This window comes from Brienomyrus brachyistius, chromosome 14 (assembly GCF_023856365.1).
Source record: "Brienomyrus brachyistius isolate T26 chromosome 14, BBRACH_0.4, whole genome shotgun sequence".
NCBI lineage: Eukaryota > Metazoa > Chordata > Actinopteri > Osteoglossiformes > Mormyridae > Brienomyrus > Brienomyrus brachyistius.
The window spans coordinates 5,097,391-5,124,570 of NC_064546.1; the positions used below are offsets into that span (position 1 = coordinate 5,097,391).

The 27,180-nt window shown below is 45.3% G+C and overlaps 1 protein-coding gene across 3 annotated transcripts in view; it reads left to right on the top strand.

Moving 5' to 3' along the window:
- Nucleotides 1-27,180, top strand: part of mipol1 (mirror-image polydactyly 1) — a 70,735-nt gene that overhangs the window by 19,320 nt on the left and 24,235 nt on the right. The window contains exons 3-11 of one of the 3 annotated variants that reach the window (XM_048974834.1): nt 2,740-2,824; nt 3,815-3,879; nt 6,282-6,537; nt 7,477-7,615; nt 9,342-9,447; nt 12,436-12,565; nt 15,219-15,345; nt 15,806-15,976; nt 22,249-22,356. In XM_048974834.1, the coding sequence (XP_048830791.1) occupies nt 2,740-2,824; nt 3,815-3,879; nt 6,282-6,537; nt 7,477-7,615; nt 9,342-9,447; nt 12,436-12,565; nt 15,219-15,345; nt 15,806-15,976; nt 22,249-22,356 (1,187 nt within the window). Of the gene's footprint in view, nt 1-2,739; nt 2,825-3,814; nt 3,880-5,569; nt 5,832-6,281; nt 6,538-7,476; nt 7,616-9,341; nt 9,448-12,435; nt 12,566-15,218; nt 15,346-15,805; nt 15,977-22,248; nt 22,357-27,180 lie in introns of those variants that run through there. The other 2 variants (XM_048974835.1, XM_048974836.1) reach the window with 2 other exon arrangements.

Sequence of the window (27,180 nt, forward strand, 5' to 3'; positions counted from 1 at the left end):
TCAGTTGGCAAAATGCGGCCTTCGTTTAATATGTACCACACTCGCCTAGATGCCAACAATAAATAAATTCTGAGAATCTAACCACGATGCTTGTTTATCTCTGCTAGTTAAATGGTTGCTGGTTTGCTGCAGGTTATACATTTAAAATATCGAGATAAAAAGTCACCACCCTGCCAGTTAAGACACTGTAAGAAGCGTATGTCTGAGTCATACCTGCCATCCCATAAACACTGCTTTTAAGGCAACGGCACCTCCCCTCTGGCGGTTGAACAGTACTGCATGTTTTTGCTTTCGTATTTAGGCCCGTTGGTGAACTGCGTTGCATCAGTAAATCACCTTTGCATGGAATTGGTGGTTTTTTTCTGCCAAGGCAGGTTTGCTGTTAATATGACTCCCCTCCCCAAAAAGGATAACTGATACTGAAAATTAGTGTTTTCCTTCCTGCTTTACACCCCATGTCTTTCGTTGATTTCCATGGAAAATTCAACCTGAAGGCACACAGAGACACATACACACCCACTCATTTTGCATTCAGTAGGCTTGTCTGACATGTGGGAGCGCAGCCTTTTGCACCTCACCCTGCTCCTCTCGGCCCTTTGTTGGCCTTGCTGGCCTCTGATAGCTGCTTTATTGTCACCAGTTTCTATAGTGCTGATGAAGCCCCCCTGCAAGGTAGGCCGGCCGTTTTTTAGCCAGATAAATTTGGCTCCAAGTTAAGAGAGCCCCCCCCCCCCCCCCCCCCCACAACCGCAGTGTCTCTCATGCTGCAGAGCAACTGGTACTTTCTTTTTCCCAGTTGTTTTTTTATTCGTTTTTTTAAGGACAGGTTGATCTGTATGACTACAAATGTGCCAAAAGGTGTCGGCGTGTAGCCTCTTCTTCTCAGCTGTGGGTGTTTGTTCATATCACTTATTTTTCAAATTACAAATAAAAACTTTATTATTTCTAACATTAATATTTCAATATTGGAGATAAAGAAATGTAATTTTGTTTGCATTTCACTAGCGCAACTCCAGTTGAAGAACAAGGCAAAATTTTGTGGTTGTGGTACTTTTTCCCTTTTGTATGCGTACGTTCTGGTAATTTCTGATTTGTTCCATAAGTGTATTTCTTGTTTTTATTGCACTGAGGGAAATATTTCGTCAGATCCATGTCTCCTGGCTAAGGGTTGCACCTCCCCAAATCCTGCCCAGAAAGACAAGTTTCAGCGCGGAGTGTATCACTGGGATTAATGGAGTCCTGTGGCTCCTCACACAAAAAGCCAGTTGTCCGTTCGCGCCTCGCTGTGCCCCGGCTGAATAGTGTGTGAGCAATGTGCACTGGCTTACAACGTGGGGATAACGTTCCACTGGCATCTGCCCCAGGGGTCACTCACCCCCCCCCCCCCCCCCAAATCCCCCAACCCTAAAATACGCACGTGCATATCCAGCCCTGAACTTTCCTGTTATCAGGATACATTTTCCCTGTATAAACTTCCACATTTGAAATGGGGGGCAGTTGTCTGGACCCTGAACCTTCAGCCCCCAATAATTTTGCTCTCTTGACCAATGGACTATGATTTTTGCCCTCTTGCTGACCAATGGACTGTAATTTTATCCTCTTGCTGACCAATGGACAATAATTTTGCCCTCTTGACCAATGGGCTATAATTTTGCCCCCTTGCTGACCATTGGACTGAAATGTTGCCCCCTTGCTGATCAATGGACTGAAATTTTACCCTGTTTCCCATGTAATGGAGTGTAATTTCACCCTGCGGCTCGGGTAAGAGCAGTAAGAAATGACGTGCTGCCACTGCTGGTTTGCGGTTAGCAGAATTTTCATAAAAGGATGTCACTATTTATTTTGGCAGGCATCCTTAAGGATTTCCTTCCTCCTAGGTATAACTTCCTGTTTGATTTGCATAATTATAATTTGCGCTGGCCATTTGCTGACAAGGAAACTCTTTGTGGCAGTCCGTTGTTTGTTGAGGTCAAAACTTTTAATGTTAAAGCATTGCTGAGTCTTTATCTCTGGTATTATTACAAGCAGTCTCTCGTTCTTTATGTATCAGTAATGCTTGATATTCATTAATATGTCATCTTTGGTTATCTTACTGCATTTCCCACCTTGGAAGGATGGTTTCTGGATCATGTTGAGTATCTTTCCGGTGTCACCACTAGAGGCCACACCGCTCCTATTGCATACGTCTGAGGAAGCAACAGGCGCTCCTCCAAATGACAATGTTTCTTCTAATTGCTCCCAGTCTATTTGTTGCTTGCTGACGAATTAACTTGCATTTATGGAACTAAATCGCCCTCTTTCATTTAATTACACCTGAGGAGCTGAACTTTAATTGGTTGCTCCAAACAGGAATCTGATATGGCTTGAGCGGTATTAAATGACTGTTTACCTTCCTGGTGGCTAAAAGCATTTAAATGGTTGCGCTATGGGATTATGTTTTGTTAATTGCCGGCATACATTAACTTGGTAACCGATGAGATAGCTGTATGGTACACTGTAGAGGAGATAAAATTATGTCTTAAATCACTATTTCACCCTGCAAATTAAGGCTGCCTGTCTTGTTTTGCTATACTCCAGAGGTTATTAAAGATCGCTGTCATCCACCACCACCCCCCAACCACAAGAACATATTGACAGGCTATAATTAATACTAACCTTCTTAAAGCTAATATAGAGTGGCTGCTGCCTATGAAGAGCATTTTTCGTTTTAAATTAATCATAACCCCTATATATTTCCAGCTAATCCTCAAGTCAATGTGGAACTGAAACAAAGACTGCCTTCCCCGATAAGAGCCCATTGCTCAGAGACCACAGGACCACTCAGGTAAAGACCCCATATGTTATCCCCCCCCCCCTTTTCAGAGATGTTCACCTGGAAATGAATATTTTGGATCTTTTTGGAATTGTTTTTGCTGTATATTCCTAGCAATGGCACTGACTAAAATACAGATAGACTTAAACAAAAGGGCTTTTTAAAAGTAAAATTAAGTCCAAGTCAAAACAGATCTAAAATAATATCACTGTTACTTAAGGCTTGGCCGTTCAGTCATTTTTGAGCTGTGCTTTAGGTTGTGTTAATATCACACTGCATAGACTTTGTTACCCAGACAACGAACATGCCTGCTGATGAGTTTGTCAAACTGATTTCTCATAGAAAATATGTAAAGGGAAGATTTTTATTATTGTGTAGCTGATATCCTGGTGATTTTATCATTTTCCTCAGCATGGAATCATGTGTCTGCAGGATTTTGATGGAAATTATTACCATTTTTAAGCTAATTTTTTAAATCAGTTTTTGAAGTAGCTCTAAAGCAGTTCATAATTTCTGAATAATATTCTTATGTTGGAATAGTATTTTATCTAAGGCTTGATTAAATTTTTTTTTAACTAACTAAACTGTAGCCGGGCATTATTGAAGGAAATGCATCAGCCACAGGAAGGCATACGTGCCCAGTTGATTTATGAACAAATACATGGTTAAATGTTTTATTCTTATGAAATGAATGTGATGTTTTTTCCTGCGTTACATATTTCTAATTATTAATTTAATAAATTAAATTTGTACAAATAATTACTGCATGTATTTTTTTAGTGTAGAGTGAGATTTTTAAGATAACATCTGTAACTATGTGTCACATCATTATTTTATTTCGATAGTAAAATATTCAGCATTTTTTGTCCTGCAGCAAACCCTGAATTAATAACGTGTATGAAGTAGCACTGGGATGGGGGTGGGTCTGGCGTGGGTCAGCGGCCTCGCGTGTGTTTTCACAGCTCATGTCGCCCCTCTGCACCCCCCCCCCCCCCCCCCCAGGACCCCCACACCGAAAGCCAGCTTGGGCGCCCTCTCCTCCACAGCCTCAGCAGATCCAGGCAGAGGTAGGGGCCTGGGCGCTGCCCCCTCCACCCCCGTCATGTTGATCACATCCCCCCTTCTTTTTTCGCTCAAGCATACATTAAATACGGTAACTCAAAATGAGACTCGTCCGTCTTTTGCTAAATATTTCCTTTGGCACCTCTGTTGATTTAGGGTAGATTTGCCTAAATGCAAACACTTTACCAAACACTCAGATGAGGTGGTGAAGTTTTATAGAATGGTGAATTCTCCATTGGAAATGAGGTTCCATTAAGAGGCACTTTGTCTACATTGCCTTTTCCGCAGCTAGTAAGCTGGTTTGGGTTTGCCGGTGGGATGTATCAGGGCGTCTGGCGTCTCGCCACCCTCTGGTTAAAAATTTGGATGCCCGGTTGGTTGAAGGTATCAAGAAAAAAAAAAAGAGTCTGAACTGTTTACCCTGCCACTGATGTACAATCACTGTTCAGCGCGATACATAAACATTTATTTACATGTGTAAATCACCTTTGGTCGGGGTGTTATCCTGCCATACTATAACTTTACCTAGGCTGTAATGATATGGCAGAGTTCGTATTTAGATAAACTGCTTGGAATGACAATGAGAGATAAACAGAATATTTACCCACCCTCCACCAAGCGTCGCTGATATGTAAATTTATTCTGCTCCTCTGCACAAATATACATTTTGGCTGTTGCTTAAACACTTGAAGCCCTGCTACCCAAACAGTTTTTAATGACGTCTGCCCGCTTATTAATGGGTGACATTTGAAGGGAGCAGTGGCAGGCCATCGTGCCGGCCTCGCCGATCAGAGGGGGGACGCCGCCCTTGCTGAGAAATTTCTCCTCTCTCTGCTCCCGCTTTTAAGGCTCTCTTCAGTCGCCTGCCCATTCAGGTGACTCTGTTTGGGCTTGAGACGGGGGATGTCCCAGGCCGGCCTTTCCCATAGGAAATCAGGCATGCACTGTCTGATGAAATCGCGGCCTCTGCATTTGTTAGGGAAATCCCGGCCTAAACGCACACATACTGGGGGGCAGTTAGCTTTGTGAAGGGCTAGTCTAAAAATTAAAGTAGTAACCCAGGTTTAGGAACAATGTATCGAAAAGGTCCCATATTTGCTATACGACAAAGGGGCTGTATAAGTGTGTTTGGTGTTATTATTCATGGTTGAATTTGGTGTTTGCATTGGTGAGCCTTACAGGGAATACTAATAACTGTCTGCAACAATCCGGAGAGGAGGACCCTAGCAACAAAGCTATGAGGCAGCCCTCCCTGCTCTCCAGTTCAAAACCTGACCTTTCGCGAAATCATTGTCGGCGCTAAGCCGGGAGCTTTCGGACGTGGCGGCGGGCATTGCCGCAGGCCCCGGCGTCACATTGCATTTATTAACGCAAATAGCTCCCCGCATTTTTAAAAAGCCGTTTGATGCGGTGATGCTCGTAGTCTGTGTTTAAATTCGACGCCATTTGAATTGCATTGATGTGTAAGCTATTCATCTGCATTCCTTTTTTAACGTTAGTTCCTCACTCTTCCTTTTTCTTAATGTATATTTTACAATCGCAGGAAATCTGGCTAATTTTCCATGTGCCTCCTGAAGCAGGGGAATCCTCTACTACGTATCTCATTTATCTGATATAAATTGCAAAAGGAAGGCATGCAGAAAACAGAGGAGAGCTTTAATCATCTGTCCTGCTGGAATAATGCGCGTGGGATTAGGCCGGGTCATCGAGGTTTCCGTGTGCCCACGTCTACGAGCGAGACGCTCAAACTCAAAGTGTATTATTTTACTGTGTAGGGCCTGCAAATGGCCTGTTTTATTGGACTAAAGCGGCGAGGTGGGAAGCCAAAAATGTGTCCAGTCCAAGCAAGGGGGCTTGTGGAGAGCCCAGGAAGCATGCCAAGGAGACAGCCCTGATTGTCTGGCCCACGCCTGGCCGCTCTCTGGCCCAGCTCTCTGCAGAAACATTGACAGAGGAGGTTTGTTTTTCCTCCCCTCGGCCAATTGAAGGTCCGCATTCCGCCCCAAAAAAGACATCCAGTTTACTCTTCCAGCCTAAAAACAGAGGTTTGACGTGACAGTATTTCACTTGCCTTTTACTGGAGATAAAATTGCTCAATTTACAGAGACAAATGCAGCATTTACTTTGTACACTTTGCTTTCAGTTTTTTTTTTTGTTTTTTTCTTGAATCTAGTTTTCATGCTAATACCATCAAGATGCCTTCCAACTATTAAATTAACTAAATTAGAATAAAAGTATTAAGAGTTTTGAATGAACTGGAATTGATTCAGTTACTAATAATTTCAAATGAAACTTAACTATTGTGACAGATTATGTGTGTGTGTGTGTGTGTGTGTATATATGTTTATCTTTTGTATGATGGGAAAAAGGAACAGGCTGTTGACTGAGCGATGGGCCTTCATTGCAGGGTCAAAGGTTCCTGAGCTGCTGCCCAGGTCCAAGAAAGAACCAGAAGCGGTACCTTTCTCTCAGCCAGACCCTGGTGCAGGAGATCCAGCTGGGATGATGGAGGAAGACCAACAACGTGACCAAATTTTCTTGTCGGAGGGGTGTTCGCCGTCAGGAGTCGAAATCCAGGACAGGAGCAGGGATGAGCTGGAAGCAGTGCCAGCATACAGATGTCATTTCACTTCCACGGAGCACGGCGATCTCGCAGCAGTAAGGTGAGGCTCTCCTGCAGAAGCATGTCTTGGTGTTCCCTTCAAAGGGATGCCAGCCTTGATCGCTGTCCAGGCAGATTACAAATGTTTGCTGGACTCAGAACAATGGAAAAACAATACCAGTCTGGTGTGGTTTGTCCATGGCAGTGCCTGACGAGCGATTTAGGTGACTTTTTCAAAGGCCGCTCTGTGCTCCGGGTGCCCGTGTCAAGGTGCCATCGGGTTGACCTTTAAATCAATAGCTGGCGTGTCCCGGTGAATGTCGGGGTGGATGTATCGCCCGCAAAGTATTTTGATCTGGGCTGACTATCTGTACAGCTTCGATTACACCGAGCTGCCATCGCTGTCTGCCTCTTTTTGAAGCGTTGCTTCCCGACATCCCCCCCCCCCCCCCCCCCCCGTGGGCTCCCCGCTCCTGAGCTGTGGCAAAAATGTTTCTCTGTGTCTAGATGCTTCCATCAGTTCCATGGGCTAATCTCACACTGACTTTGTGTTAAGCTGCTGTTACTATAAAATAAGGTTAACCCCATTATTGCCAGTGCAATAGCCACACTCCCTAAAGCAGCACTACGCTAAACAGAGAATTGAATCTATATCACATAAAATGGTACTAGGCAATTTCTGTGTCATCTATAAGACACTGCATTTTTGATTGTTCTTTAATAAAAACTGAATCAAATTCCTTACTACAAGGGAGAAGTAATTTACCAAGTCATTCATTGCAGTGACGCCTTAATATCACCTTAAAGGTCAATTGTATGATTTGCTTAATATACCAAAGTAAATAAGACACTGTAATATGCTGGGTAGACTCATATTGCGTCCCCTGTGTGTTTCATAAGAGTGTCTGTTCTTGACGACGAGGCTACCGTTTATTTATGTCACCCCGTCCTGGGTTTAATATAGTAGCCTTCTAATTGAGACTTTTCTCTTTATCTTTAGTGGTGTACAGGAGGCGCAGTGTAATGCCAAGGCAAGCAGTGCTTTTAACTCCGCAAAGCAGCTTTCGCTCCTGGACGAGGAGAGAAACATTGCCTTCCTGCTAAAAGAGCTGGACACTCTCAGGGATCTCAATAAGCAGGTAATTATCAGTGCGTCCTGTGACACAGCGGCACAGAGCTCTGGCCGGGGCACTGGCCTTCTGGTTGTGCATTTGAAATCTAGGCTCTGTTACAGTTTTGACAGTGACATTCACCCTGAAGGTGTGAAAATCCCAGGTCGGTGGCCACACATATTTATTCAGGTCTGACTCGCACCAAAAAGGCAAAATTAACCGGAATTGTTACCTCTGATAATAGACAGCCACTTGTCGTGGTTTACGCGTTTAACTCGACTTCTGACCTCATTGTGGGATTAGACAGGAAAGGCCGCCCCTTTACTTTTCAATGAATTGAGCACCTTTATTTTTTAAAAGGCTGGATATGATGGAAACGGTGAAGGACTTTACCAAAATTCATCCATTCATCCATCCATCCATTCAGAAAAAAACACAAATTTTGTTTTATTTAAAATAAATGCAACGGTTGTTTTCCCATGTAATATTTTAAATCAAATTATTAAAGAAAGAACAGATTTAAATCTGCTGCAACACCTCAGTCCTGAATTAACATATTATAACGGAAAACAACAAACACACTTGTATTATCTCTTGCCGTGCTTGTTGTTTTTCCACTCTCTTTCCTCTAGGGGGCACTGTGGCTGTCCTGCTCCCTTTGGTGACATTCATGCGTATCTCATTTGGAGATGGGTTTTATTTTTAAGAGTCAGAGCTCTCTCTCTTCCTTATTTCCCTTGTTGTCTGACTTAGCTGTGAGTCACTCAGCCTGTTATGCACAAGGCACCCGAAGGGTTTCCGCAATACGCCATCACTGCCTCAAAATGGCATGCCACTAAACTGTGCACACTAAGTACGCACCCTATATTAAGGAAAACATGCCTCACTTCACCCCGTTTGTTAATTAGCCAGCTGACCAGAAGAAATAAGTCCCTCCATAACCTGTCATTTAAAATTACAATTTATTTTGTATTGTTAGAGAATATGGCACACAGAGTATAAAGTGACAGATTTTTTTTTAAAATTTGTAGGTAATTTTCTGATTCTTCGTGTAAGTTTATGATCAAACAGTGTGTACAGTGTGCAGGTTCTGCGGTTTTTGCACGCTGAAGCGGTGACGGCACTCTCGCATTTTGGGGGACGTGTCGGCGTCTGGCTTTGAAGCTCGGAGCTCCTGCAGTGGGAGAGCAGCTTCGTCCCAAACAGACCACCGAAATGATCGTAGCTGCCCTGGGTTTGCGAGTAGCTGCGACTCCTCACAGAGACACAGGAACAAGAGCCTGTTTTTGCTGGAAGGGCTGTGAAAGCAGCCCCAAGGACTTCACTGTAGCATGTTTTGAAAGCATGGGGGGTGGGGGGAAGGAACTTGGAGCAAAATGCATCAGACAGAAGGTTAAATCTATCATTGTAAAATATCACTTTTGGAAAGATTTACTGGGGAGTGCTGTTGCGTCGTCTTCTTTTTTTTTATAAGCCATGTGATTATGTGGCGGAGGGGCCATGCTGAGTTTTATGGTACTGCGAAAGTGGTGAATAATCTTCCGCACTGTCTACATCGCTAGAAGGATTTCCCAGGATTGTACTGCTGTCGCAAACTTTGTCATGGAAGCGTGCTGCTATTCTGTTAGTTATTGGAAACCAGTGTGGGAACAGGCCCCGGTGTCAGAGCTCGCCCTCTGCCGCGCCTCGCCTGACAATGCTCAGTGCTGACATGCCGCACGGCATTCCGCGCCCCCCCCCCCCACCCCCCCAGCTCCGGGACGAGTTGGCCGTGAAGGAGAGGGCGCTGGAGAGCAGGATGCTGGATGCCGAGCTGAGGGAAAGCCAACTGGAAGCCCAGGCCTGCGAGAAAGCTGGAGGTACGGGGAAGGGGGGGGGGGGGGGCGGGGCGTGCCCCGGGGTGTGTGGAAGGAGGGAGAGGAGGGGGACGAGGAGGTGCCAGGGGGATAGAGGAGTTGAGCGGGCCTGAGGGAGGAAGGGAGGTGGGAATGTCAGGAAGAGGAAGGTGTGGAGCCGGCATCATGGTGGGGGGGGGGGGAGACTGCGAGGGACAGCGTGAGCACCGGGCCTCCGGGGGGGGGGACAGCCAGGGGGCCTGGCGTCACCATTTCATGATGCGGCTTCACACGCTCCCGATGTTTACCCAGGGAGGAGATCCACGGCGGGCCGCCATTATTTATTTATTTTGTCAGAGAGTGGGTGGAAGGCTGCCCGCTTTAAGATCCTGCTCCTCCAGGGCCCGCAAGCATCCTACCTGCGTCCATGTGACTGCTGGGGGTGGGGCAGGACCGGCTGTTAGTGCCACGCCAAAGCAGTAACAAAAGAGGCTGTTTGTTCTCCCTGCTGCTGTTCAAACAAGAGGAGGAGCTGCATGCGTCAGCCGTGCGGCCGATGGACGCGGCAGCGGCGTGCTCGCATTGCCGGTGGCGGCGGCCTGTCTCTTCCCTTTTGTACCACACAGATATTGACACATGCATTAGGCTTGCAGGACGTGACACGCCGCATACAGGATCTCCGCCGTCCCCCCGTGAAATTCGAGATGTCCTGCCCAGTCACCGAAAACCGCGGCATTATGAAAGGCCTTTATATTTTAATTAACACGCAGCCTTAAAGCCACGTTTAGCCATTGCGTTTTCTCTTGGATGTCAGTGTTGATCGAATTAAGTTGCTTCTACACAATAAAAGGAAGCACACTGTGTATTATTAAATGTCGGTTTTATTGTATGTCTTTTACTATGAAATTCCTTGATATTATTCTGCTTTGGCAAATGTGTACACATAGCCATGTTTTGATGAATCTTTTACACTAATTGTTTTTTATCGCAATAATCATCTTAGTCATATTGTTTTAAGATATTAAGATGGCTGTCTAGAGTAAGCCCTACCTTTTCAAACAGATTGCTTTCTTTTGAACAACTCTGTGTTACAGTAATCAATGTGCATTACCAGTTGTTCCACAATGAATTGCAGGTTATGTGATAAGCTTGTTTAAGAAGGAAGATATCCAAAGAATATGGTAAACATGCATCGATTTGTTTTACCTACAACATGGGTATTTTACAGAATTAGCTTACACAGTAACAAATCATATTTATTAATGTAATTTAACTGCTCAAAATCATTGCTGAACAAATATTGAAATTTTGTACAAGACAAAATTTATTTCTAATTACTTTTTTAGGTAAAAGATCTCTCCCCCTCCTAATAATTAAAAGAAAACACATGATATATACAGAGTGCAATTAGCAAGAAAATTGTACGTTTAATAAAACCAAGGCGCATATATTTGCTGTCCTCATTTTAATATGATTTGCATGGGTTTGGGGGATGTTTAATGAGCAAATTCCAGCTAAAATGCAATATTGATTTTCTTAGTGAACTTTGTAATAGCTTACGGCTCAGCTCAGTGTTTATCATTAAGCTGTCTCCCAGAAAAGAGAGCTGTTACGTTCTGATGGTTCTCCATGCCACTGCCAGGCAGATCAGCAGGTACACCCAAAGTGGTTAGGTAATCTCAGAGCCCCCTCCTGCTGAGAGAACATCGCTGACGAGAACTCCAAAGGCTTCCCAGCGTCTTAGATCTTATGTCGCTATTTAACGCTAAGCGTTGAAGAGAAGCCTTTATCACAGAAATACTTGAAAGCTTCAAGAGCATTCAGAAACCTGGGCTTTATATATGTTAGATCTTGCAGTATCACAATTTAATGCTAAGTACTGAAGGGGAGCCTGTGTCATGGAAATGCTTGAAGAGCAACCAGAAACCAGGGCTTGGTAGCTAACTCTGAATGCTCCATGTCATAGATCTTGACACCTCACTGTTAAGCACTAATAGTGGAAGAGGAGACCTTAGTCTTGGACATTCTTGAATGCTGCCCTTGAGACCAAAGCAAGCTCAGTCTTGATGACCAGCTTTGAAGGGTTTAGCACCTCTTAGATGTTGGTGCATCATTGTTAAGCTCTAAGTCCAGGCTGTTCAAATCCTGGTCCTCCAGATCTGAGCCCTGCTGATTTTCCAGCCTTCCTTTACCTGTGAGCCAGGTGTGAAGCCTCTGGCCAATCAGAATCAGTAACTCTTAAACTAACTACTGTACCTGGGAAAACAGAAAGCAAGGTCCAGATTTGAAGAGCCCTGCTCTAAGTGTCAAAGTAGGAACTTTGGTCACGGTGTATTTCATTCTACCCTGCTAAATTTTCTCCCTGTCATCCTTGCTCAGAACAGATACTTCACACTGATTAAAAATGAGCCTCTGCATGCTTTCAGCGATAATTTTATGATATGAAACATTAGCCGTAACTTTTGTTTGAGACCTTCCTCGCCACATTTGTTGTCCCCAGACGGAAGGTTAGTCTTTAGGTAAACCTTTGACTTGACCCTTGCACTGGAGGAAATCTGGTATGGCATCTTGTTTATTTACTTTTGTCACCCAAAATATTGTCTGGGATGATTAATCATGATTTACTGTTTTGACTAGCATTGCCTCGTAGGCCAATGAGCAAAAACATTGTAGCGACGTTTATACAACGCTTGCGCCGTACTATTTTCACAGCCTCATAAATCAGACGTTGGAAGACGCAAAGTAATTTTCTCTTGGATCGGTTCAAATGATGGCCGTTTATTTACCTTCCATGCTTTATTGCCGAGTGCACACAGATGTGTCCGACCACAGTGGACAGCCGCAGCCATGAAATGAGTTTCACTTAAGTTAATACTCGCACCTCCGTGTTTCCGTAGCAATAACCGTGCGCGCGGAGAGCTTACTGCCGTTATTGTATTGCACTGACTGTGGTGTCTGTGGTCCAGTATTAATAACAGCAGGCTCTCTTCCTCTCGCCCCCCCTTTCCCCAGCTCTGGTGGAGGAAATCTACAAGGCGCAGAGGGAGCGAGACCAAGCCTTGATGGCCAGGCTGCGGCTGGCCAACGAGGAGAGGGACGAGGCTCTGCTCCGAGCCAAGAGGCTGCAACAGGCAGCCGCGGGGTACGTCCTGCATTGTGCTGGCCCATTGATTCCCCCCCACCCCCCCCACCCCTGGTTGCCTGTTTGTTTAACACAAGAAGGAGAAGTCTGAGAAAAGGAGGCGGGGGCGGGTGGCACCTCCAAAGGATTCCTTTAGCTCTCCCTCTTGCGGGATCTTCCCTAAACTCTATGTTAATTTCTAAAGTTCTCTCTTGCCCCCTCCCAACATTGGCTGCAGCCGCAACGATTTGCCAAAGCTTGTTTGCCTCCCATCGCTTAGGAAACTGCATTGTTCTTCAGCTTGGCGGACAAGGTGAATGAATGGAGTTTAGGCAGGAACGTGGGGGGGGGGGGGGGGGTAGGCAGCTAGGGTGTGGAGGCTCCAATATCGACTGGTTCGGGAATAAATCAGAAGTGCGTGACATTTCATAAAAGAATCCCCTCACCCTTAGCGCGGGCTTGTCAGTCAGGAGTTGCACTGTATAGGAAATCAATCAAGTCCTTTAGTCCACCAGTTATTTACCACCCTGTCTGAACTACCCTAATTAATGTGATTTCCCCCCCCCCCATCCCCTTTTAGGGGTTGGGTGAGTGTGTTGTGAAGTGTTTTTAAGTACTAGGGCATTTTAAAACGAAGGCTGTGTTTTCTGCACTGAAAAAGTAGGACGCAATATTTGCCAGTGCAGTTTAGAAGTAATTACATTTTTACTTAAGGGAGTATAACTTTCTGTCAGAAGCAAATCTATACTTCAATAAGCCCCTGTTTGCTGAAAGTAACACCATTCCATTAGAACTTGAATTTCTGGGAAAATCCAGCGTTTTCCACCCTATTTCTTTAAATTATAATGTAAAAATTTGTTTTCACATTAAATATAGAAATAATAAATAATGAATGTTTTTTTTATTTTATTTTTATTAGCCACGTAAATATGGCAATAGTGTCTCCTACAATAAAACGGTCAGTTCTGCTGCCGTTGTGGAAGGACAGACTCCTTCCAGTCTGCTCACATAACTGCTGAAATCTAATTTGAGAAAAAAAGTCTCTCTCATTTTCCTATTCTGCTCACTGCCTGCTTTGGGCCTAAAATGGTAATTGATAGCCATGCAGAAGCATTATCTCCCACGGAATATGGAAAAGCGTGTTCTGAACCTCTTATTTTCTGAGGTCACTCCTTCAGCCCTCTATGATTGAGTATGTGCGTCTGTAATGGGGGGTGATCCCTGTAAATGCCTCTGTAAATGTGACCGGCAGTTGTTTTTTTCTTTTTTTCATCCTTCTGCGGAATGGATGATCGAGCCGGACGTGCTGATGCACTTATAGGAGTGTGACGGGCTGACTTTCCGAGGGGGAGAGCAGACACTGGGAATTCTCTAGAATAAAACAAAGGGAATGCTTGGAGTCAGATGGGCAGCTGTCTTGGTTTGGTGCGGAGGAGGGACGCTTTGCTCCTCCAGTTTGACGGTTTCAGCACCCAGCAGGCAGCGAGCGAATTCCTCTTTAGTCCGGTGTTGTTTCATGAGGAAGGGGAGAGGCACACGGCAGGCTTTATGTTAAAAGCTGCACGGCCGCCCGCCATCGAGCTGCAGCCTTATAACACAGGTGTTCCTGCTGCCCATCCGAGGAACCTGAAAGAGATCGACGGGGCTAAGGGGCAGGCAAAGTCCCGCTGTTTTTATTAATCTCTCTGGGAGCAAGTCAATAAAAAAAAAATGCAATCAGAAAATAAGCCCATGTGAGCATTCGGCAGGCATGCAGGTGACGTTTGTGCTCACTTATTATGTAGCAGCTCCCTCATTCTGAGGCGTGACAGATGCTCTAAGCACCGTCTTACCAGTCAAAGCTGCGCCGTATTGTTCCTCTGAGTTTAAAAAGGAACCAAAACAAACTGGATAAAAAACATACATGCCAGCATGTGCAGTTTGGGCAGCCCTCTGCAAACACTTTTTATTTCAGGTTCACTTATGGACCATAATCTACTTGACTTTGATTTTATTTTATTTCCTTGTTTACTGTTTTGTGTATTTCATTAACTTATTTTAGACTGTTAGCTATCTTTTGTTTATTAGTGCTGTTGTGTGGTGGAATCCTGCCCTCCTGATTTCCATTAAAGAAATGAACATAGCCTGTACTCTCAAGCACTCATCGTGACTGTAACCGATGAACATCCCAGTGTATGAATTCAACATGTAATATACATGTGACGTTTCACAGCTGCGTCTTGTGCAGGTTCTGCTACCAGCATCCTGGTCAGTTCCTTGTTGCCGATATGAGAAATATTTAGCCTGTTTTCCGGCACGCCTTTGTTGTGGTAATTGCAGCAATGGCGCCCTCCGTTTTCCCGCGGAGGCACCTATTGCTGGAAGCGAGCGGGTCGCTCAGCCGGGGACCATTCTCTTTCATCCCTGCACATATGAACAATTGATCCCTGTAGTCACTTATAGCAGTAAACATTAATAACTTAACAGTCCACCCTCTGTGCCGAATATACAGAGCATTATTGAGGAATAATGGTTTGGTCTGGTGGCACTTTTAATATGTCAGGATGTCACGATTGACTTTGGGGACGGGCTGGATAGCAATTACTCGAGGTGGGGAAGATTTGGGGAGCGACCTCATTTTGCCACACAGAGGAAGCAGAATGACGGAGGCTGTTTCTTTCCCGTCTTTCCCCAGCCTGGAGAACATCAACCCAGAGGAAAGCGATATGGTGAGCCTTTTACCTTTCGAGATGCCTGGCCCCTCTCCACCACCTGCTTCAGCCAGCTGTCTAAGCCTGGCGTGGTTTGTGGAAAAAAGCAATGTAAATTCAGCACTCCACTTTTACGCTCTGATTAAATTTTTTTTTTCTAAAATTAAAAGATCATTGGGATTTAAAAAAATATTTCAGACTTATTGATGTAGGTATGCCATGCATGGAATATTCTAAATCAGCAGATGACTAGTTATACTATTATTTGTAGTACTATAAAATCTGTTTTATGTATGTTTCATTGATAATTGCTGTGCTATAACATATAAAGTTTATACTGCAACAAGCCAATTTTGAGTTCTAAGTCATTCAGAATTTGAATATATACCTATCACTGCTATTTCACCTGCATTGACTGTCGGATACACCTTTGTAAATAATCATCAAATCAGATATGCATATCAGTTCTCGATTTTCATTGAACTGTGAAATACAGTGCAGGATGGAATTATGTTAATGAGACGTACAGAGCCTGGTTGACATGTTCATTTGTTTGTGTTTGGTGGCCCAGGATCTGGAGGAGCTGCTCAATCGGATCAATAGTGCCGATTCTGCCCAGGGCATCGAGCGCACTGGGGCAGTCATAGTGGACAGGCTGAGGAAGATACGAGACCGCAAGAGGAGGATCACGGCTGAGGAGATGAACGCGGTCATTGAGGAGCGAGATGCTGCCCTGGCCAGGGTGGGTGTGAGGGACATGGCGGCCCGCTAGTGCGCAGTGCAGGGTAGCTACACTGCGTCGCCCGCTTTACTCCGCTGCTTTTAGGATAGGTGTGAGGGACACGCCAGCCCACTAGTGCATAGTGCGGGGCGGCTACACTGCGTCACCCGCTTTACTCCGCTGCTTTTAGGGTGGGTGTGAGGGACATGCCAGCCCACTAGTGTGCAGTGCGGGGCAGCTACACTGCGTCGCCCACTTTACTCTGCTGCTTTTAGGGTGGGTGTGAGGGACACGCCAGCCCACTAGTGTGCAGTGTGGGGCGGCTACACTGCGTCGCCCACTTTACTCTGCTGCTTTTAGGGTGGGTGTGAGGGACACGCCAGCCCACTAGTGTGCAGTGCGGGGCGGCTCCACTGCATCGCCCACTTTACGGCACTGCTCTTAGGATGGGTGTGAGGGACACGGCAGCCCACTAGTGCACAGAGCAGGGCGGCTCCACTGCATCGCCCACTTTCCGGCACTGCTTTTAGGGTGGGTGTGAGGGACACGGCAGCCCACTAGTGCACAGAGCAGGGCGGCTCCACTGCATCACCCACTTTCCGGCACTGCTTTTAGGGCGGGTGTGAGGGACACGGCAGCCTGCTAATGCGCAGAGCGGGGCGGCTCCATTGCGTTGCCCGCTTTACACCACTGCTTTTAGGATGGGTATGAGGGACACAGCGGGCCACTAGCGAGCAGAGCGCAGGGCACTTTACTGCGCTGCTTTCAGACTTGAAGCATTCATGCCTAAATGCGGACAGGAGCGCGAGCACTCCTCGCACTCCATGTGGAGAAGCAAGAACCTTTGTACAGCTAGAACCGAAGACATATCCTTAAATATTGACCAGCATCTTTCCCTCCCAGTAAGATGTCTTTCGATTATCAGTCTATTAAGCCACATTTGTCTATGTGTTTAGCCTTAAATCATTTATTAGATTACTGAGCAAACAGGCCAACTACTGACTTTTCATGTGGAAACAAATACTACTGCATAACCTCAAATATTTGATATATCTTCCACGCATGCATATTTTCATTCGAATAAAAACAAACAAGGAGTAGGCCAAATATTGACACCCAGATATTGTACTTCATCACCAAGTTCAAAACGGGGCCCTATTTGCCTAGATATCTTTGTTGGTAAACAGCCCTCAATTGCTTTATGGCTGTCAGATCCACTTTTACAACTATTTTTATTTGAAGCGGACCTAGATTCCCTCAACTGAATCCGCCAAAGTTTGATTCTGGTGCCCGATTGATATAAATCTTGTGTAGCCATGTCTCTCTCAGCTTTTTTTCCTTTCTTGCTCCAGTTCTAATATAACTTGTTGATCACCCTGCTCTTTCACATTTTTTTCTTACTCCATTCTTGAATGAATTGTAACAGTTTTTGTAGATTTTTAACATCATAACACCATATATCCATCATTTGTGACTGTCTATCGAGACATCACTGCACCTAACTGCATGCCTTTGGATCACGGGGGGATGCAACTTTCACATCCACAAGCTGAGAACAGGATTTGAACTGACAACCCTGGAGGTAAAGGGTGGGTTCGAACCTACAACCCTGGAGGTAAAGGGGGATTCAAACCCACAACCCTGGATGTAACAACCCTGGAGGTCTGGAAGACCACAGTACTCTCCACTGACATATTGTGCAAAATTTTCATGCTATAATAATTAACAGGTGGATTCTGTCAGAACAGTGGTGGTTTACTGTTTACCTCCCAGTCCACCGACAACAAGATAAAAACAACAGTTAGTGCTGAAAGGTGCTTTTTTTAAAGACATTTGAGACAATACAAGTAAACTGAAAAATTTACAACTGGTTTTATGATTTGCAATAGCACTGTACGAAGCTAGGGGTACACTATCTGATAGAATCTCCCACTTCCCCCACCTCCAGTAGGGCAATTTGAGGTTAGCCCAGCTCCGCCCCCTTTCCAGTCTTGTACTTCTTGCCTAGCTCACACACTCGAATCAGGGCTCTGATTAATTGACCCACACGGTGACATATCATTGATGTGACATGCAAATGAACAATAGAAAACCGATCTCGCAAATGTCACATCTAGAGCCGCACTAACTGTATTGGCCAATTATCGTATCGGCCGATACAGCAACAGTCGGCCATCAGCTGATGATTTAAAGTGATCCGATATTTACTGTTGCTAATTCCATTTAAAACAGTGACCCATACTGCTTTGCACACCCGCATTCTAAACAGTTACAAAGATGTCTGCCGTGTGGAATTATTTTAGTGTTAGCGAAATATTTTGCAAGCATTGCTCTGCCAAAGTTTCACGAGGAGGATCTACTAATAAACATTTCAATGTAACAAATTTGATTGCTCACCTTAAGGCGAGACTGAAGAGTTTCTGAAAAACAAATCCGTTCCTATAAAGAAGGCTGCAGTACTGCAGAATAATGCCAGTCCCTCAGTAATGCAAGCGTTTGATAGCAAAACAAAATTCAGTGCAGACAGTGCAAAATCCAAAGGTATTACTCGGAAAATTCTGGAGTTCATCACACTTGATGATCAGCCCTTATCTGTTATAAATGGCATAAATATACAAGATGTAGACAGTTATAAAATATAGTGCTCTGGGACTTTTTGTATGTCAGAGTTGATGTTTTCTTACCGAAAAATAAATACTTTTTTATATTTTTGGAATGTAATTTATTTGTGTGTTAATTTATTAATCTGTGTTAATGTGTCCCTTTAAACTTATTGAAGTAGAACCTCCTAATTGATATCAGTATCAGTGTCAGTTTGTGAATTAATCAGCTATCTGTGTGTGTGCGCGTGTGTGTGTGTGTGTGTGTCTGTGTGTGCGCGCCTATGTATGTGCATCTCATGCCACCATTGGCAAGATGCTGCCCCGGGGGGGGCTGTCCAAGTCCCCCATACCTAAATCCGCCAGTGGTCCAGACCTTCTCGGGCTCTGATTGACCACTCTGGTTGTGCAGTCAGCCCATTATGTAAAACATGGCTGTTCTGGTGTCCTCTTAATGTCAGAAACTCTAGCCTTTCTGTATTTGTATGGAATGGGAGACTTTTGCCGTTCTCTCTGTTACTCCCGGATGCTGTGCTCCTCTGATGGAAACTTTAGCACTGTACAGAAATGTCTAAGAGGACACCGAGAAATATATTGAAAGGATGTGTCGCCAGTTTGCATGTGGTTTGCGCAGCCTGCTGTGGTTATTGAGCTAACAGATACTACCCTTCTGATCTGGGTGGGGAAAGTAAGTTTGCTGATGATAGAGAAGGTTTTCCTGCAAACAGAATTCAGTATTTTCTTCTGTATCGCCCCCAGAGATAGACACAGGCGCTCAATCCTTCTCCTCTCAAGTGCAAACAATAACCCAATAAAATGTGCAATCCAGTCTGAAAATAAGTGATGTAATTGTTTAATAAGCAATTAACAGCACAGAGTTTTAAGTTTGTACTGCTCAATCACTCATGGCAGGCAGGAGTGTCAGTAAAGCGGCTCTTTTGTAAAGCAAACACGATGTGTAGGACACACGACCAAAGGTGCACTTCTACTCATTCTTCCGGGTAGGTGGCAGTGGACCCAGGTATAAACCGCCTTTGTTAGCATCCAGTACTACTGCAGCTGGATTTGCTGAAATATTTATATTGGATATTTCTCCTGTTGCCTTCCCACTCGGTGGGAGGCCCCAGATCCTTTCAAATATCAGGTTGGGCCCAACTGGAATGAAAAGGCAAGCATTAGCCACGGGGAGAAGAAAATCACACAATGTGTCCGCTGAACAAATGGGCAAAGAAAGCTGGCTCCTATGGAGGAAAGAGGAAGCCAGCCGTGCGTTTGATGACAGCAGAGAACTGTGGTGACAGAGGGAGGGTCTGTCTTGGTGGAATCTCCAGCACTTGTTTGCTAGGCCTAGACCTACCATTGTCACACCTGTAAGCAATCATAGGAGGCTGCACTTTCATACCGCGTCTGACTCCTGCTCCTTCACCTGCTTTGGAAACCTGAGTTAACTCCTCACCTTTTAGCTCAGCCAGTTGTGATTCTTCCTCTGGGTCCAACCCCAGTTTCCTCAGCCTCCTCTCCAGTATAACGGATCACTCTCTCCTCACTGTACAGGCTTTCTTCCAGCCCTGCTCTTCAGACTGGCTATTTATGTAGCTCTGGCTTCAGCGTCATCGAGAGCTTAGCAGCTCTTGCCTCCTCCTTTCATGCTTTATTTTGTGCTGTTTCGAAGATGTACAATTGGGCTAATTGGTGTCTCTTAATTGGTTTTATGTCTGGCTGCTAATTTTTCGCATTCACTTAATTTTTTCTCTCGACTTGGTCGAGGATCTGCAGGGAAGGGCGTGTGTGAGCAGGGCGCTTTCCGCCAAAGCTGGCATGACTTGGAAGGTTGAGTATTGGGTGTTGGAAGGGGCTCAACCTCAAACCACCTAATAATAATATCAACCCCAGGCTGTCAAAAAATTCCCAGAATCGGTGGCCTACTTTTATATAGGGCAGAGACCCATCTTTGGGGCAATTTTAGAAGTATGTTGCAAGGCCTGACCTAATCCTTCTGAGGAAGGGATCCATCCATACTCTATCCTGAAGGATTTCTGCCTCCCCCGCCGCTTCCCGATTTCTTCGCTTCATCTCGAAGGGATTATCCTGCTGCCGTAGGCAGAGGGCCACCACATCCACTCGGCTGGTAGGAATATGAAAAAACCCACGGCGCGCTGGGAGAAATAAATCTTTTCTCACTTGGTTCCTTGCACTGTAATTAATTTGAGGTACAATATTTATTTCTGATTTCCACTCTCGTCCTTCATGCCGCAGTTGATAAATAACCATACTCGCGCATTTCCTAGCAAGGTCTGCATTTTTTTTAATTTATTTTTTTGCTAGGAAAGCTTTTCAAAACAAATTTTCTAATTAAAAGGAGCCTTTAAGGTCAGCGTGCACAATGGTTGTCAATTCGTCTAATTTTATCAGGCCTTCTTGAAAGCCTGGTGTTGATCCATATTTAACTTGAGGCTTTAAAGGCTGGCTAGCGTTCGTCGCTTGTGGCTCATCTATTTCTGCCATTGCTGTTTTTGAGCCAGACCCACGAGTGGCCCGTGTGCGAATGAAGACGTCCGCTCCGATTTAAATACATTTTCTCAAGTACTTCCAAACATGTGTTGCCTGTGAGCTGTAAGTCAGCCTGACACTAAAGAGGAGCTGTGTGTTTTGTCTGGATGGACGCGCTATTATTTTAGTCTGCAGAGGAAGGGGGCGGCAGCGGGGTCCTGGGCAGAGGTGCTTGTTTGCCCGGGCACTCGGGTGCTGGGGCGGCTGGACGTCGAAAACATTGGGACTTGTCAGTGAGCAGAGATGGTTTACGTTCCCGGTGAGTGTCCTTTGGTCTCTGAATGCCTGTATGGGGAGAAGCATATGTGGGTTAGGATAAAACAGGGCGCTTACAATAACAGCCGTCATTGGCTGCTGTGATTCCAGACAGACCTGTGTCTGTCTGTGTCTGTGTCTCCGTGTGCGTGTGTGTCTCTGTGTGTGTGAGAGAGAGAGAGACCATGTGCAGACTGTTAAGGTGCGGTGTGTTCTCATAGCCAGCCACTGGAGCAGTTCCTGTCAGCTGTCTGTTTAGGATGAACACTGGGGAGAGACACCCCAGAGACTAAAGGCTATGTTAGACCACAGGGAAGGGGTTTTGTAAGGATTATTTCAGGATTTTTAATGCATCAGACAAAAAGAAGTCTAATAGGGAATGTACAGGAGATTTTGCTTATACTCTCTGTGGTGTCTTTCATGAATCGAGGGAGCTCTAATAATGTTTTTTGAAATATCTGATGCAAGCAGATTATCTTCTGGTGTCTTTTGATTGGCACCTGCCACGTGCACATAATGCGGGTGAGAAGTGAAAGGCAATAATGAAGGTTGGCTTATGAGTGGCACGCAGGATTCCCCTTGTAGCAACTGGTAGATTGTTATTCTGTGGTAATGAACACCTTTACGTGATTCCGACAGTTTAAAACAAAAAGAATACAGTAACCAAATCCTCCATTTCTGTCTAGTCCCCTCCTAAACTACTAGGGCATCAGATGAAGCCCTTATTTTTTTAGATACTGTGTCTAGAAACCCCACAAGGCAGAAGCTACCGGGGCGCGGCGCTGCAGAACGTGCCGATACACCCGAGAGTTCCTTCCTCTTCAGGGAAGAGCCTCGCTTTTGGTGCTAATGTATTCAAAGTGATTCCCGCTTCTCCCTCCTCGACAGTGCCAGCGGCTGGAGCGGGATCTTCATCAAGTGCGAGAGCAGAGCCGGGCTTCGGCAAACAGCGCCAGACACCTGACTGCCGAAAACAATCAGGAGCGTGCCTGGAAGGTAAATGTGCCCTTGCCGAGAGCCCCCGCAAATTAAGGTTACGAACTGCGGGTTACCGTCTCCGGCGCTCGCCAATATATCAGCTGTGTATATCGTAGCCGTGCTAGCAGCAGGGGCCTGTTTGCCAACAATGCTGTCTTTAAACATGGCCTCTTCTGCCTGGGCTCTTATTTAGATATGAAAAACAGTCCTCACACACCACCCCAAGAATGGTGGGAGAAAGAATGAGAAAAAAGGAAAAGAAAAAATCTCCAGTATTTGCAACAGAGGAATTAATTTGTTGTGCATTTCCTTCGTGCTTGGCTCAGTTTATGTAACGTCCTAATAAGGTGCATGTCAGAGACTTGTCATGTTTGCTCAATTGTGGCCAGTGCTTGCTCTGGCCCTTGTTACGACGATTTTGAGCAATAAAACTGTTGACCGAGGGTATTGGTGGCCGCATATTTGAGAGGATTTGAAATTAGATCGACAAGAGCATGCCGTAATGCCTCACAACCCCTCCAGCAAGGTGCAGGGTAAACACGGGCCTGTTTGATTTCCACCCTTTATCTCGTGAACCCCAGGCCCTTTCGCTTAATGTAGAGTGCCATAAACCTGATCATTAGACCATCCAGGGTAAACGGCCTTTCGCAGAGATGAGTTTCGAGAAGTGAGGCAGGTAAAGCGGGGGGGGGGGAGGGGTGGGTGGTCACTGTCCAGGCCTAATTAAGTTGAGTGCCAGCCAATCAGATACAGATCTGGAGACGTGGCAGTGAAGCTTTCATCTCGGAAACTAGTAGTCTGAATGCTCGCTATTTTTCATTAGGTCACTGGTTGTGCATTTGTGTTGCTCAGCTATTGGCTAATATCTGTGATTTGCTCTTACATAATCTTTCAATTAGACTGTGTTGATAGCTTCCATCCCAAGCGTTTATGGTTATGTGTCATAGCTATAACACCACCCCGTCACAGGAAAAACACGTCTAGTCCTGTTCAGATATGAACTGTCTCGCAAAGGATATCTGTTACATATTTAGTTTATTATGGTTTTTTTTTTTTTTTTTTTGACCAATGTATTCTCTGCCTAACCATCTCCTTCTGGATTACAGATCACGGATTTAGATAATTTGATAGCGCAAGCTGTAAGTATCAAGATATGGCAAAGAAATGCTTAATTTGCACATTTGACCATGAAAATACAATGAGCTAGTCTGTGCTGGGAGCAAAATGCTTGAATGTTGTTGAGAGAGAGCAGAAGAGCTCTGCACGCAGTCCGGCCTGATGCTGGGCAATCCGAAGGCTAGCAGAATTAGCGTTTTTCTTTATTTCTTAGCAGGCTTCAGTGTGGCTTAATATAAAACATATTAAATTTTGTTATTAATGTAGCACTTGGTTTTTCCATAAATCCCCTTAATTATAGATTGACTCCTGGGATTACAGAGCTGGGTTTTTAATTTAAAACGAAATAGGAACAGCTGTCGTAAAATTAGTCGACAGTGCCGGGAACAGATCCTCAAAACAATTTGAAATTGAACCGCGGCTCCGTTCGTCAATGGAGCTTTTTTTATTTTAAAGGAACCAAATAAGAGCAGCAGAGAAGTTTGTTCTTAAGGGGGATTAAAGACTGAGGGATTCCGCAGGTCCGCATGAGAAACAGCCCCGGCCGTAAAGCCAGGTTCCTCTTTTATATTTTTGTACTGTATATTTTTCATTCTTTATAGGTTAAATCATTTCATTTGCCCAGATCCTATCTTGATCCTTGAGATTTTATAACTATATTTAATTCCCCTTTAAGTGTTTGCCACCTGCACTAGTGTGGCTCTATTCGGGCCTAAATGCTGAGCATCAGCCTATTCGCAGGCGCTTCCGGACACTGGGGCGCCATTTGGGGTACAGCTCAAAGGCCAGGGATGAGTATGGGGGGATGGGAGCCCTCAAAAGTCAAAACCAGCCAATACAACCCGCTGGACCCCCTTAAAAGGGTGGAGACCTCAACCCCCGCAATGCTCACCCCAGAGATATTCCCTTGCATATGGGTAAAAGTCCCAGAGGATGGTCTGGTATTGTACACGCAAAGGCGGCACCCAGCCTGTGAGCTGGTGAGAATTTTCCAATAAGCCAAATAATATGTTACTGAAACCTGTCAAGCTCTGTGGGAAAGGGTCTGCTAAGTGACTAAATTACACTTATTGCAGTGAAAGAGTTTAGTTTGGTTTGTCAGCCTCAAAAGCATGACAGTTGTGGTGTGTTCTCTCGGGTGATCTCTCTCTTTAATTTAAATTTGTCTGTGGGAGCCATGACTTTTGTTTTTTAGACAAATGGGGGGAAAGGTGGGCTCAATCTTTGTTTCTTTTGCCGGTGATCTGGCTTGATTTGTTTGGAGCTGTTCCTCTTTGGTGACCATTTTGAATGAGCGCTTTGTAAACAGATACTCAAGACGCCAGTCTGTTTCTGCCGGGTGCAAAATACGTGGCTGTGTGAATGTGAACGGACTGAGGGTGGGGGTTGGGTAGAGGGAGGGGGGGCACGGGCGCGGGCTGGAGGGCAAGGGTGAGGAGTCATCATTGTTGAGGTCTTCTGAAGTGGCCTGTTGTAATACTGAGCCCAGACCTCAACCACCTGTGTTTGCTCTCCAGCTTTCCTCCTAGGGATTGACAGCCACCCACCCCCCACCCCCCACCCCACTAGGATCCCTCTAATGTACTTAATCGTTACGTCAACCAGCTCAGCCAGTGCACTGCTCCCTCATTACCATTCGTAAGGACTGAAGGGCGACTTAATATCGGTTTAGTTTGCTGTAACTGTGTATGTTGATAACTTGATTCAATTATTTTTGGTTGGCATGAGGGAAATATAATATTGAATATTGTATATATGATATTACACATAATATAAATGTGCACTTTGTATTTTAGTATTTTTATTTCCATTAACATTTCAGTTCTTTGCATTTTGAAATGTCAGATTTCCTATCCATGTTACAGTTACCTTGTTGGCTGTGACCCATGGTAAGTTATAGAAATAAGGTGTGATTTATTTAAGCCGAGCTTTTGTAAGTAGGCTTAGTCAGACCAGTGAAAATGATTCCATGCTCAGTGTTGCAGCTGGAATGCTCCTTTAAAGGCTTGCATTGTATAGTCTTGCATCAAATTAAGCCTGAACAAGTCACATCCGATCACATTTATGTCTGAGGCCCACAGTAAATAATATACACTGATGGAGAGATGCCTGAAAAAGGATGTAGTAGGACATTAACAGGTGTATCGCTTAGTGTAACAGGTACAGGAGAATGGACAGCACATATGTGATGGACAGCTACTACATTGACTTGCGTCTGATGGTCCTGGACTAAGATGCGAGTGCAAGCCGAGGCACGACTGTAGGTAGGAGCGCTGAGTGCGCGAGGTTCCTCCCGTGACGTCTGCACACTATTGGCAGATAGCTCCACAGTGACAGTCATACGCGGGCACTGATATGACCCCGGGATATTGCCCTGCTGGGCCCCCCAAACTGTCTCTGTGCCAACAGAAGGTCTACATGAGGTGTTTTCTGACACCTTTCCCCCGGTGGCTCTGTGGAACGTGTGAAGTGAGCGTGCTCCCTGTAAACAGCCTGGGAGCCCGGGCTCTCACACGCGCACACACACGCACGCACACGCACGCACGCGCAGGCAGCCACACTAGGTGAACCCAGCCTGCGCCTGTCACACCTTCATGGGCACGGATGACCTCTCTTCTGAAGGTTGCTAGCTGCAGCTATTATCCTCACTGCTCACGTGGTCCTTTCAGCCTTGTTCTCTGCTCTGTTAAACATTAACGGCGGGACTTTGCCGGTTGCCGCAGTAACCCTGCCGAGCGCCGTGTTGCCTGGTGAGGCTGTGGTCGTCTGACCTCTGCCGCGAGACCCTACACCGAAGCATTTGAGCAGGGCTGCAGGCGCGAAAAGTAAAGCTCGCGGTGCTTTGGGGGTGTCTTTTGGGGTACCTGTGCAGAATGCATCATGGGAGCTCAGCATCTGTTCAGCACTCAAAGTGTACAGTTTGCAGGCCACCAAATCATGGTGATGAAACAGTTTTTCTGTAATATTACACTGTTAAACTGTAGTTTTGTATGATAAAACTCATCATAGCCAAGTTTTAAGCCTAATAATTCAGTGTTTTTAAATGAATGTGAAAAGGCCTTTTGCTAGCGATGGGCACATATCAAACAGATTAAAAGGGCGACAGGATGGTTAATTTACTGTCTGTAGTTGTATCAGTGGCACAGGACTTAAACAAAATAAATCACTGCCAGGTCAATCTTCCCCCTGTGGGCAGCTTCAGGAGTCACAAAGCCCACCACTCTTCTGCTCTTTGGGCCTCCCCTGCCTCCAAAAACATGAAATGCTTCTAAAAAGGTCAACATCAATTTTGTTTTTGTAAGAGTGGCTAATCGGAAAGGGTTAACGTTTTCCACTTTGCCGACTTAATTTTGTTAATATTATGATGAATGCTGATAAATGTCTGTGATTAAAAGAGACTGGCTTTGAAGTTCACTCCACCTCCCTGTTGGAGAAAAGTACATATTGATTTAAGAGGTTAACCTCTTTTTGAAGTTCTCATTGGCTTAGGAGTGCGCTCACCGGTGGTTCTAATGATTCTGAGACACAAGGGCACGCGGCATGTTATTTTGAAGGCAAAGGTTGCACATGGAGAGTCGACGGGCAGGGGAGGGTTTTTGGTTTACGGCGCAGCCCAGTCAGTCAGGTATTAATGTGACCAGGTGGGGTGGGGCCCCCATTATGGCCTGGAGTTTTGACTTGGAGGGGGAGTCTGTGTGATCTTCCGCTCCATGAGCTGTCAAAGCT